The sequence below is a fragment of the Haliaeetus albicilla genome, chromosome Z, assembly GCF_947461875.1.
Source record: "Haliaeetus albicilla chromosome Z, bHalAlb1.1, whole genome shotgun sequence".
Lineage (NCBI taxonomy): Eukaryota > Metazoa > Chordata > Aves > Accipitriformes > Accipitridae > Haliaeetus > Haliaeetus albicilla.
In genome coordinates this window covers 22,688,931-22,702,012 of record NC_091516.1, presented here as the reverse complement: position 1 = coordinate 22,702,012, position 13,082 = coordinate 22,688,931, and the positions used below count along the sequence as shown (strand labels likewise).

The 13,082-nt window shown below is 40.8% G+C and overlaps 1 protein-coding gene across 8 annotated transcripts in view; it reads left to right on the top strand.

The window, feature by feature from the left end:
• FREM1 (FRAS1 related extracellular matrix 1) overlaps window positions 1–13,082 on the top strand; it is a 77,528-nt gene that overhangs the window by 39,835 nt on the left and 24,611 nt on the right. For 4 of the 8 annotated variants that reach the window (XR_011323268.1, XR_011323269.1, XM_069776466.1 and 1 more), the window contains exons 21-25: window positions 1,150–1,294; window positions 4,606–4,747; window positions 6,170–6,365; window positions 7,119–7,383; window positions 12,043–12,457. Coding sequence is in view for 4 of the 8 variants with exons in the window: in XM_069776466.1 (XP_069632567.1) it covers window positions 1,150–1,294; window positions 4,606–4,747; window positions 6,170–6,365; window positions 7,119–7,383; window positions 12,043–12,457 (1,163 nt within the window). In the remaining 4 variants the exon portion in view is untranslated. Of the gene's footprint in view, window positions 1–170; window positions 1,125–1,149; window positions 1,295–4,605; window positions 4,748–6,169; window positions 6,366–7,118; window positions 7,384–11,989; window positions 12,458–13,082 lie in introns of those variants that run through there. The other 4 variants (XM_069776468.1, XR_011323270.1, XR_011323272.1 and 1 more) reach the window with 4 other exon arrangements.

The following is a 13,082-nucleotide window of genomic DNA, read 5'->3' as shown; positions in this document are numbered from 1 at the left end:
CCCCATCCAACCTAACCTTGAACACTTCCATTGATGAGGCATCCCCAACTTCTCTGGGCAACCTCTTCTGGTGTCTCACCACTGTTATTGTAAAACATTTTTTCTTTATGTCCAATCTAAACCTACTCTCTTTCAGTTTAAAACCCTTGCCATTTGTCCTGTCACTACAGGTATTCGTAAAAAGTGTCTCTCCACCTTTCCTATAAACCTCCTTTATATATTGAAAGGCTGCAATATATACCTTCATCATACCTTCATATACCTAACTATAAAGGTATGAACTGGGGCTTTATAGTTTAGCATGATCAGTCAACCTGGTTTGAAGCAGCAAAGCTCTTTCAAGTACATGTAATCAAAAAGTGTATTTAATGCTGCCAAGAACCTAGTGGATTCTTCCAGACTGTTGCCATTCAGTGAAATATGGGATCTGTCAATATAAAGAGGGACATGGATTCAATCCTGCCACTCAGGTTGCAGTTCAGCCCTCAAAACCTGAAGAAAGATTTTTTTCTTCTCTCTACCTATCTAATATGAACCTTCAGAAATATCATGTTCCCACCCCATATTCCTCAGCTCTCCCAAATCCTGTTCTTTACTTTCTTCCAATTTCTTGGCTTTTCTTTTTTCCTGTCCACAATGGTGGCCAAGCCACCTCCAGCCCAGATCTTCTGGTTGTCCATGGTCACAGCCACAAGGCCAGCTGTCCTCCCCAATACTTGTTTAAAGCTCCCTGAGGATTATTTAAGGCACAGAAAAGTGCTGCCTGATAGTCTCACCCTTTCTATGGTCCCTCTTAAAATGAATTGGAATGAGGAGAGGAGAAGAAATGTGCCTTTTTCAGACTGGCAGACACTCTTTTGTGAAGGGAGTCACTCCTTACTCAGGTCAGGCTGGTGTCTTTGAGTCAATAGTAGGTTGTTTCAATAGTAAATTGTTAGATTAATGAGCAGCAGTGACTCGCCAAGCTCATCTTTTGGTAGCTGAAACAAGCTTGCTGTGACCAGGGTGTGTGGGGAGGGGAGATGGAAGATGGGTGATGGAAGCAGAGTGAAATGATGTGAGAGATTGTGCAGGAGTCAGATTTATTTGTTCTTTTCATTTGTCCCCCCCCCCCCCCTTTTCTTTTTCTTCCCCCTGCCCCCTGCATAGGAATGAAGCTGATGTACATGCATGACAATTCGGAAAACCTCACTGACAGCTTTAAAATCCAGCTATCAGATGGGAAACATAAAGTCCTCAGAACCATTTCAGTAAAGGTCATTCCAGTTAATGATGAGAAACCAGTGCTGAGCAAGTAAGCCACATGTTCCTGCCTCTGACAGAGGGACGAGTTCAGACAAAATGATCCAAAAGTGATCAAAACAGCAAATTGGTGACTGATGGGAAGAGGATGCCATAACTAGTCACAGACAAATATTAATACAGATGTTTCCATGTGGGTCTCTATCAGCCTGTTTAACAAAAACATTTTTAGTGAAAGAAGGGCATGCTTTAATGTTGCTCAATATTAAAAGAACAGAGAAAAGAAAACGGGGGGAACATGTTTGTTTTGTCTTTCACAACCTACTTCAAGATGTTTGCCAGAGAGCCCTGATCTTTGCACACTTCTGCTGGCCACTGACCACTATGGTATTGACTGCAGTTACTTTGCTTTCCCCTTCCTGTGGGCAACTGCCTGTCTGAAACACCTCTCCGAAAGCAGCTCTGGGTTTTGGCATGGGAGAGTCCACAAAGTTGATGCCTCCTTGCCTCAAGGGGGAAAGCCTTTCAGCTTAATGATTCTCTTCTTTTCCATTATAAAACTATTGTTCACCCCTAATTTAATTTCTGAAAAGGTACACACTAACTTCCCTTACGGTTCAAAACTAGGAGTCATAAATGAATTAGATGTGTGGTCAGAAATTGTCTGGCAGACCATTTGCAGATAGGCAGCTGGCTGTGAGAGAGCTGAACCTCCTGCACATTTTAACAAGGAGCTTGTCCCTTGGGATCCCCATTTTGTAGCTGATGACCTGCCACAGAGTACCAGGCCCTCTGTCCTCCCGGCTGCTTTCCAGCCCCAGGCAGGCAGATGAGGAACTGGGGGCCCAAAGGCTTTGGGGGGTATAGCTCTGAACCTCTGAAGTTTGCATTTTGGAAATGACTCACAGCCTGTTAAGCAGTCTGCCACTAAAGTGGGAACTTCTGATCTCTTAGGATATTTGGCCTACCTTCAGATCTGACCTAAATTTCCCATTGCAGTGAATTTTGAATGTTTTGTTTACCATGTAGAGCTTCCTGCATTAACAAATGCTAGTTTTATAGTTGAAAGATTATCAAGCACCACATAATGCTAAGAGAGAAAGTCCATTTCTAGTTAGGATAAAGGGTATAGTTTATGTATTCACATCATGTAGTGATAATTACTGATAATTGCCTATTTGTTCATCACATGATAAAGATTGATACGGCATTTTCCACCCCTTCTCTCTGAAGGAAGGTGATGGAGTGCAAGAAGACAAGTGGTTTTAGCCTTGCCCACTTAGATCCAGAAACTGTTGCTGCCTTGTCTGGCGATGTTAGATCTCACCATTTGCCATTCCTCTTGTGAACAGTAGCACATAGTGAGCCATCCACTCGCAAAACAGCTATTTCACTGTAATAAGTTACTGCTTCTTGCCTGTTACTCTTCCACTGAGATGCAGTATGCTGCCAGCGGTTAAGCAGTAGTGCTTTAACGAAACATGTTCAGTTTGGCATTGAAGTGGTTTAGCTGCCACATTCAGCCAACACATCTTTCCTGTGGGGTAAGAGCTCCCTTATGCCACTGCAGTGTTTTACAGGTGAACATTTGCCAACACCTGTAAGCTTTTTCTCACCTTTTGATCTGCGGGCACCTTTCCCCCCCAGGGAGTTTCAGCTCTCATCTCCATTAGCTATGGTCAACAGACTGAAGAATCTGGGAAGGGATGTTTTTGGCTGGCAAACAGCGGCTCTTATTCACAGTGATTGCCAAAAACTCAATCTGTCACCTCTTGGATTGTGTCCTATAGTAAGGAGTGCCCTTGGGGAATGTAAGGCCCTCACATATTCGCCTTGAAGCTTCTTCTCAAGATGAGACGTGTGGGTGCTAGAAGGACTTAAACAACTCACTGCTATGCAGAAAAATTAGTTGGGATTAGACAGCATTCAGGGTGTAGCTAAATGTGTTTATCTTCACTTACATTTTTGTTTGAATCTTCTCTTCCTGGCTCATACAATGTTTGGGTCAGACACCTGGTCCTTCTGTTTGCATAGTCCCAGCATGTTTATTGCTGGTATGAGCAAATCATTAAGGTTGCTTGAGCTGACATTACTATGACTTGCTATCCTTTGTCATATGACTCCATTTTCTTTGCTTCTCATTTTGCCAAACATGAGATTTCTATGTCTCATATCCGTATCAGTTTGAATATGAAACTTCAGGAAAAAAATCTCCACTCTTTCTGAGAATAATAAATGTGTTTTCCAAAATCAGTAAATAATTGTGACAACTTCTTTGGAAATCTCAGCTGTCACTCTGCTTTGGAGCAGGCACTTGCAGCTTGGCAAAGGCAAGGGCTGTCATATAAAGAATGTGTCTTTAGCAATTCTTGTAAAAATCTATCTGTATTTGGCCTTTGAAATAGCATGGCTTGCACATGCTCAATTGTGTCCAGCCCGAGCTTAGCTGCCCAAATGCCTAAGGAGTCTGTCCTTTTCCAACCTGCTCCATGGCCCCTGGGCAGATTAGCTTAAGCAGGTCCCATCCCTGGGGTGAGTGAATATGCTGAACCCCCTCCAACCTCCTTGAAACTTTTATATAGTCTAATAATACTGTTCGACTGCTACACTGCAAAAATATAAGACAGCTAACAGCAAAATGATAAAGCAGGCTGTGCAGACGCAAACTGGAGGATGGTTACTAGCTGAGAATGGAAACAGAGGAGACACAATCTGAGAATCATCCTGGAGCAAGAGTCTGCTTGAATTTCAAACTGTGTGGGATTTTTTTTCCCAGAGCTGCCTCAAATTTTATTTGTGGCTAGTGATAGTCATTTCTGCCAAGGAACAGGTGGCCTAACCTACCTTTCTGAATCAAGAACCAAGGAAAAAATCTGCAATGGGGAGCATAGAGAAGAAGTCAGTTAGGTTTTTGTAGAGTCTTTAAAGATTAAGGTGAGCAGTGATAGACTAGTCATTTGAAAGGCAGTCTTTTCTCTAATGAACAATCAGTTCATTACAGCCAGTATTGCTATGGTCTATAGTAGCAGTAACGTATAATACAGCCTATTGGTTTACATTGTCCTCTTCTTATAAATTGTATGAAGGTAAGCAGAATAGGGCCCAAGGGAAGAAGACAAACATGGTAAATCCCAGGTTGTTGTAGGTATCTGCTTTGTTGTTTTTCGCCATTGTAAGGAGAAGCTGGTCTACCCTGTTTGCTTTTTTTCTATTTTGAACTGAAATAGGCACCCTCCTTCCATTCCTTCTGCAGTTGTCATTTCTGTCAGTATCTGGGTAATCCATATTGCTGGCAGAGAAATTATGTGTTGGAAAGGTTACTTTTCTTTTATTGCATCAATACATGACTTTCAATTTTTGCAGGAAAAATGATATAGAGGTGAACATGGGTGAAACTCGAATAATTTCTAGTGCTGTTCTGTCAGCAGAAGATAAAGATACCCCCAGGGAGAGAATTTACTACTTATTTGAAAGACTTCCAGAAAATGGTCAGCTTCAGCTCAAGGTTAGTCTTTGTACTTCAACAAAAAAGCAGGCATGCAAAGAACTCTCCCTTTTTAGGGTAGAATGAAGTTCACCTTCATTTTCTCCCAAATGTCTGTCATGTTTTGAAGTAGATCGCTGTGTCCAGTTTGATTGTTGAAAGAGTGGTTGAACTAAAAAATGATGCTGTCCCAGAGGCTTTGACACTAAAGGCCAGATCCTCAAAAGGAGAGGGAGGGTGAAAAGCATGGCAGATCATCTGAGGTGACAATGGAGAGAGATGCTGGGAGAATCAGCCCATGGAGGGGGAAAACCAAGCATCAAAGCTGGGAAGTGGGGGGTGGGGGTGGGGGGCGAAGTCTTTGATCAAAAAAAAGTGACAAGTAAGCCATTACTTCAGTTACTTCAGGGTTCATAAATAATGGAGAGAGATGTGTGTGGAAGACTGAGTAATAAATCATGAGTTAGAAGAAAAGTATGGGAGGAAGGAAGGGAAAAAAGGAAGAAGATGGAAAAGATATAGCAAAAGGAAAGGCAGAAAATAAGATTAGAAATGGAAGGAAAGAGATGACCATCTCTTGACCAAAGATAAGCCACAGGAACAAAGATAGAAAAAATGCCTGGTTTTAATTGCATACCTATATAATAGAAAAATAATGGAAAATAGAAAAAAACCCCCCAGTTTCTAAGACCTGTGAGCCTGCAAAATATTTTGATGCTGGATCCCTGCAAGAGCCCTGTGGATCACACGAGACTTGTGAATGAAAGGGGTCCCACAGACTAGGGTGAGAGACAGCTACTGTTTGGAGTCTGACAGTTTGAACAGATAGGGTACCGACATGTATTTGAGCTCTCTGTCCTTGATAGCCTTTGCTCCAAAGCTAGTGACACTGTTACTAGGCTGAATGTCAAATATACAGGTCAGTCCCATATAGGGTACTATGCTATCTTAAGAAAAGCAGGAAATTTTATTGGGCAATTCACATTTTTCTGTCAGAGGACCTCTGGGGCTCTAAATTTCTGTGCTTCCCTGAAGTTCCCCATAGGTTCATTTCTGATACTCCTTGAGGTATGGTTTGGGATAGAACCAAGAGCAGCTTTGTGAAGTTAAGAAATAGAAAACATAAGCTGGGTCAGGAACCATTTCATTTTCATCTCGTTGGTGTCTCATTGAGATGTGTGCAGAAATGTATTTCCTGGAGTAAAAGTGGCTAAACTCCATTTACTCCATTTTATTCATGCTCACTGTATCTTCTCCAGCCTTATAGCTGCTTGGGAACACCTCCAGCTATTTAATGCTCTTCCAAACTTACTATGACGGAAGACTCTATTGCTTAGAAGGGAAGCCAGGTAGCTGCCACTAACAGTCTGCAAAGAAATACAATTAACTGGGGAGGATGCAAGGGAGACTATCTGTTTAATGAAGGATGTTTATTCTTTCTAGGTAGGCCACGGCTGGATGACTCTCCAAACTGGAATGAAGTGCACTCAGGAAGAACTGGATATGAACCATGTGAGATATGTCCATACAGGAGCTATAGGGTCCAAGAACCAAGACAGCTTCACATTTTATCTGTGGGATGGGTACAACAGATCCCCAGCTGTGGACTTCTACATAAATATCAAGGACATGGAAAAGGGTAAAGCTCTACCAGACTCGACTTTTTACAGTACCTGTTTCTGAAAGAAAAATGATCTGAGTATATGTCCTGATCCTTCCCTGAGCACTATATAGGCCCTTGGCAAATCTCCTTGCAGATCTTGAAAGTCTGCCTGCTTGGATTTCACCTCTGGCCAGAGCCCTGATGTTCCTGCTGGTGAAGAAGTGATCCTGGGATTTGCAAAGTCTCAGCCTAAGGCAATGTGTTATACCTTGCCTCCCAAGACTCCTAGCTACTTTTCAAATAGAGTTGAAAATATCCTTCTGAAACTAGCTTTATGCCTGAGTAAATCAAAGCACAGAAAAAAGGCAAGAATGCAATAATGTAGGCAAAACACTGTTCAGAAACCACTCTGTCTCCCAGGTTTGCACTCTAGTCTTACGGTCTCTCTTCCTTTATTGCATCCCTATTAGAAACCTAAATTGGACCAAGTTAACCTGACAAGACTGGAACAAGGGTTCAGAGAAGTTGTGCTATCTCCATCCTTGGCAGTTTTCAGGCTCCAGTGGGATAAAGCCCTGAGCAACCTGGTTATGTCTTATCTCGTGGCTGACCCTGCTTTGAGCAGAAGGCTGGACTGGAGATATCCTGAAGTCCTTTCCAGCCTGAAATTCCCTATAATCCTACAGTCCTATGATTTTTCTACTGGTGATGGCTTGTATGTGGCTAAATAATGCATAAGAGATCAACTTACAATTCAACTATTTTAGTGTTGTTTTGTCTATCTTGCAGGAGACATTGCTGTTTCCATAAAACCTCTTAGAGTGCCAAAAGGAGATCGGGGCTACATTACAACCGATGTCCTCCTTGCACTGGACGGTACTGACAAACCAGAGGAACTCCTCTATGTGATAACCTCTCCACCCCAGTATGGACAAATAGAGTATGTCAGCTACCCTGGCATCCCCATTACAAGCTTCAGTCAAATGGATATAGCAAGACAGATAGTCTGCTATGTTCACAACACAAATGCAGTTGTCCGTGAAGATATATTCAGGTAAGGCATAACATCCCACACCCCAAACTTTTCACCTTGGATTTCTTGGGTATTTAAAAAAAACCATACAACACAAAACAAACAAACAAAAAAACCCCCAAACAAATTATTAAAAAGAGGTGGTAGCTCTGTGGGAATTCTCAATATTTATATAGCAAAGATATTTCTACTATAATACACATAGTTGTGACTGCTTTGGTAATAAATGCATTTTCTAATTGATGCTGAAACTGTAGCCAGAGCCACATTCACTCAGTGATACTAGCTTCAATATTATTATAGCACCCAAACATACACAGCTGTTAAGATTTAAGAGGGGAGAAAGGACTAAGAACATTGTGGAATTTTCCTTTGGTTTCTTGCTATAGCTGGATGTAGTAAAACTGGCCCATCCAGGTATTAAGTAACTGCTTTCTTGTCTATTCTTATTTATCATATTCATTCAGTTCCAGGCCTTTTGAATCCATAAGTAGTTCCTGAACACACTGAAAACCAGTCCACTTACCCATTCTGACACCACAATAGCTCCAAAATTCATGTAGACAATTGGATTTTTGGGGGTAAACCTGGTTACCTCTAGGCCCAGTACAGCAGCCTAGTGATATTTAAGTTTACTTTCACCTGGTTCTGAACCTTCTCCTTAGACCAGCTTAGACTACGTGTACTCCTGAAGTGAATATTTCCTTATTTTGTTCTTAAATGAACCTCCCTTGGTTATAGAGTGGAATGATGCAATGAGTTATCATGAGATAAAGACAGAGTAGATGTATTGTTGCCCAAAGTCTCAGGGACAGTTTTGTAAAAGAGAGCAAAGGCAGGAAAAAAAAAGCTCAGAAATAAAGAAAATGTTTCTAAAGGAAGAATGCTAACTTCTTGCTAGCATTGGCAATTTCCCCTGAAAACAGCTTTTGACAGAAAATGGACTTTCTGTAAAATTCAAATTTTCCCCACAATAATAAAGGCTTATTGTTTTTCGATTTGTGACTAAGAAAAATGAAGGACTTAGCACCTAAGATTTGCAATTCAGAAGAGACCCCTTTTTGCACTCTCTCATTAATAGATTCCTGATCTGAATGGTATTTTCCATGATGCATGATGAAGATTCAAGAACATGTTGCATCCTCCAGTTTGAGAACTTTTTTGCAGGGAAGTCAAGCAAGTGGGGCATAGAGACATCAAATAAGCTTCCCTATGACACTGAGGCAGCTTAGGAGACATTATCTAGAGTTAAGCCAAAAGTAATTTTGGGGCTTTCCTCAGTTGAAATATTTTAAACTATCCCTTCCACTAAATTCAATGTGGTGGAAGTTCTAGTTAGGAGATTTGTCTGATCCACTTGTAGTCATAACAGAAAAAGTGAACAAATATTCTCTGGCTTTATGTTTCTCAACTGTGAAACACTATGACCAAAATTAGAATTAGCTTAGACAGTAATGTTGCAGTCATGCCAACCGTAGGTTGGGCAGTGTAGGAGTGGCTTGCATCAGTATGACTTCTATACCACACTAATGAAAGCAGACCAAACAATTCTAGGGAAACTGTGCATGTGGATAAACCCAATGTCTTCTGTTTAGGCCAATGGCTAAGAACCAAACTAGAAAGTCAGCCTTATAAAAGTAAGGTTATGATGCTTTAATAAATATTGATATTCAATAACTATTTTAATCACAATAATTGATATTGCTTGATGTTATCATTTGGAAAAGAATTTGGCTTTGTGTAGACATATAAATATTGTGGCAGATTATTATTATTATTTAAACAAGGAATGGTTACATTAATTATATGGGTAATTAGTGGGGGGGATTAACTGATCAGATTTTTACTTTCCACTGAAGTACTTCCTTCAGACATAAATTTGCCTGTATTGTTTGGTGCTGCTGGCCTGGAAGAAAGATTTGGCAGTGCTTGTTTGGACAGATGACTTCAAGTAATTAGCAACCTGACATCAGACGCTGGCAGCAGGATACTAAAAGAACATGTTAATGTCCTCCATTTTGACACGCTGGCTCGATTTTGTAATGAGCTGGCACTATTTATGATTCCATTTTTATCTTTTAAATGCCATGACAGATGGTAGGTCCTACAGCCAACTCTGTTGCCATCAAACTGCAGAAAGCAGGAAATGTTGGTAATGGTGAAATCAAACCATGCAACATGTCCTCCTAACTGTGCCTGAGAGTTGTCCCCTAAATTTCATCAGAGTGAGAATATTGGCTGCTCTCCATTCCTAAGGAAAAGATGAAGCAGCCATAAACCAGAAATAAACAACCAAAATCTCCCAAAGTGCATAAAAAAGGACATCTTGGACACAGGCAGCTTCATCACCTGTGAAATCAAGTGGTGTACAACATTTGCATCGTAAATTTCAGTCTGATGTATGTAACCAGGACATTTGCTCGTATTTGCTATTCTGTAGAAGACTGGACAAATTTTCAGTTTCATGAACTGAATTATCTAAGTCTTTCACTTAAATATTGTTTGAGACATCATCCCAATGATTTTACAGCCATCAAATAACTCACTTCCACTGCAGTCTTCCAGACCTTTTGAGAGATGGTTAAGGTCTTGACTGAATGTGTTTTGCTTTTTTTTTTTTTCCTTAGCATAGTATTTATCATCATTGTTCTAGTTCTGTATTTTATTTCAGCTAGATTACTAATAGCACAACACTTTTACCATTAGCACAACAGCATTAGGTCAGTGCAGACAGATGTCTCTAGGTTCCCAGCTGGGAATACCATCCTCAGTAAACATACTTCTAACTGCTATATAGTCCCTGGTCTGCCTATGCTCATTCCCATCTGTTTCATGGCATTCTGCCAGCTTACAAGTTGATCAAGCCCTAATCATCCAGAATTGGTGAAGGCAGTGAGGAGTTTTAGATGGACAGTCTGTGTGACACAGTAAGCTACTCCATGACCTACTGAAGGTCACTTACATTCAAGGCACACAACAATAGGCCAGGTTCTGACCCTGTAGTTATTTAAATACTTCTTTGAGGTCTGCAGTCAAGAAAGCAATAGGAGGCAGATAATCTAAATGTCAACCAGTCCCCATTTCACTTATATATAGTGGAAGCACGCTAGGTGGAAAGCAGCCAGCTAGGCTGGCTCTCATATTGTCTGAAACAACCATCCCATAACACTGTCCCATACACGATAACTGCATAAATGTAATTGTATGTGCATTTGAAGCACTGGGTTGGAGGGTGGGAGAAAAAGGAAGGTCAGGGAATGTGAATAGTCTACCACAAGCAAATTTGTTTGCAGAACAGACTCTGCTCTGACTCAGGCAGAACTCACCTGGGTGAAAACCACTCTCCAAGATGCTTTGCATGTACTATGCAGCATAACCACAGAAACTTCTGTAGAAAGGTAACTCTTACATGCTATATGGTGATGGGGCACAAAGGATCATGAGACATTTTCAAAGCAATTTTTAGTTTCATATACAAGTTTTTGTTACAGGCATGACAATGTGCAATGTAATTGCTTTCAGAAAAAATATTTAAGTAATAATCTTGACAATGAAAGCTAGGATGAATTTTGAAGACTAAAAGATTGGTTTTCTCTTTATTTTTATCCACAACTAAATTTGGTAATACTTTTCTGCAGAACATGCTGCACTTGTATGGCAAAAGCCCATACCCAGCTGATAGGCTTCCAACAGATTTTCTCTCCAGCCTTGGGCACCTTTATCTTTCTCTTCTTTAGGAAAGAAAAATCAACTGTAGAGCATAATCAAATCTTTAGTATATCTAAATAAATATTACTGCTTGAGGGAGAATTGTAAGAAACTATGCTGCTATTAATAGAAATTCCCAGCGTGGAATAAGAACTTTGCAGATCTGACCCTTTGATAAACACATGGTATAGACATCTACATTTTTAAAATTATCCTAGCAACTTGTATAGTTCTGCCCAGTATCTCCCACAGAATTTTAATATTTCAGCAAAACCTTATTTGAGTTTTGTAAAGAAACATAAATCAGTTCCTCTGAATGTACAGAAATTTACAGATACATTTAGTGTCTAAACAAACCCGTGAAGCGTGATAAAGATGGATCTTTTTCCAGCTTGCTTTTTTAGATAGTTTTGGGGCTGTTGGGTACAAAAGGCTTGTAACAGTGAACAAAAAAATCCCATTGTCCAGGCAGACCATGCACTTCACACACCTCTTTCTGTAAGTTGTAGACAAAGCCAACACTTCCACTGGCAGTTGCCACTGCCAGGTAGCCAAGTGAAGATATACTTAAGGATGTGTTCAAACAAGTAGGTATGCCACAGGGTGCAATAAGCCCCCCAGCCAGCCTGCCATTTTAGATTTGCTCCATCTATATCTGAGCTAGAAGATTAGATCAGCTCTGTTATGACTGCTGAGACTGATGTGCATATCCTCAAAGCCATTCCTCTGGCATCTACTCAGATTCCTGCAGATGCATTGTAACTCTTGCCATATACCTGGCCATCTGCTTTCATGTTTTTTAAGTTATATATTCACCCCACTCACAATCTGGGTTTGAGCTCAGACCAGCTCTGCTACTTCTGCAGTACCAACACAGGCAAGTCCTGTAGTAAAGGTGTGTATTATCATTTCATTTCAGTACATGGTGAATCAAGAACACATGCTGAAGACTACCTTGCCTCTCTTTGCCAGATTCATCATCAGCAATGGATTGAAGACTAAGCATGGGACATTCATGATCTCTTTGGAGGCAGTCGACCAAGCTTTGCCCATGCTATCTAGGAACATGGGGTTAAGATTAGTGGAAGGCGCTATGGCACTCCTTTCTCCTGATGTCCTGCAGCTTTCAGATCCAGACACTGCCAAAGAAAACCTTACTTTCCTCTTGGCTCAGCTCCCCCAATATGGTCATCTCTATTATCGAGGGGCTGTGCTACTGCAGTACAATTTCACCCAGCAAGATGTGGACAACAGGGATGTTGCATACAAGCACCGAGGTGGGGATTCCCACACTGACAAATTTACATTTGTTGCAACAGATAGGACTAATCAAGGCTTCATCGTGAATGGGAGGGTGCAGATCGAGCCAGTGGCATTCACCATTCAGGCAAGTGTGACCACAGGCCTACTTAAAAGAGATATATAGCATGATAAGGTGAAAAATGTAGTAATTTTGATGAGAACTGGTACTTGCTGCAGGCTATGATTTAAATGAGGTATTTATCAGCTAAAATGTTTGCTTTCTGTGTTCCATGAATAATTGACCTGGAGAATTAACTGCTTGCCACAATGCATTACTCAGGCAAAGAATTTTATAGACTGCAAAGAGAGAGACTGTATTTAAGAGAATAAAGACATCTTGCTTATAGAGATATAAGCAAGTACATACTTATACCTGCTAAAATATTTTACATAGAAATCTCAACCCTAAAGTTGAGCCCAGCTATGGCGAGGAATGAACTTCCTCTTGCTCTGCTTTCCCACTTGGTACCCTGACCCACTGATCTGCATGTGAGGGATGCTAGGATGACTGTTGATCTTCATGTCAGGAATCTTGAATTACAGCCACTTTGCTCCCACAACTGAACAGCCTGTCTTGCTTCTGGAAGTCTTTGTAAGATGCCTGCTCTGATTCTTCCTTCTTTTGCTAGGATCTTACTGTTCCTATTTCCTTAATTTTCAAGTTCTTCCCACTGTCTCATAGGCTTAGATACCTTTGCTATGACTTCTTG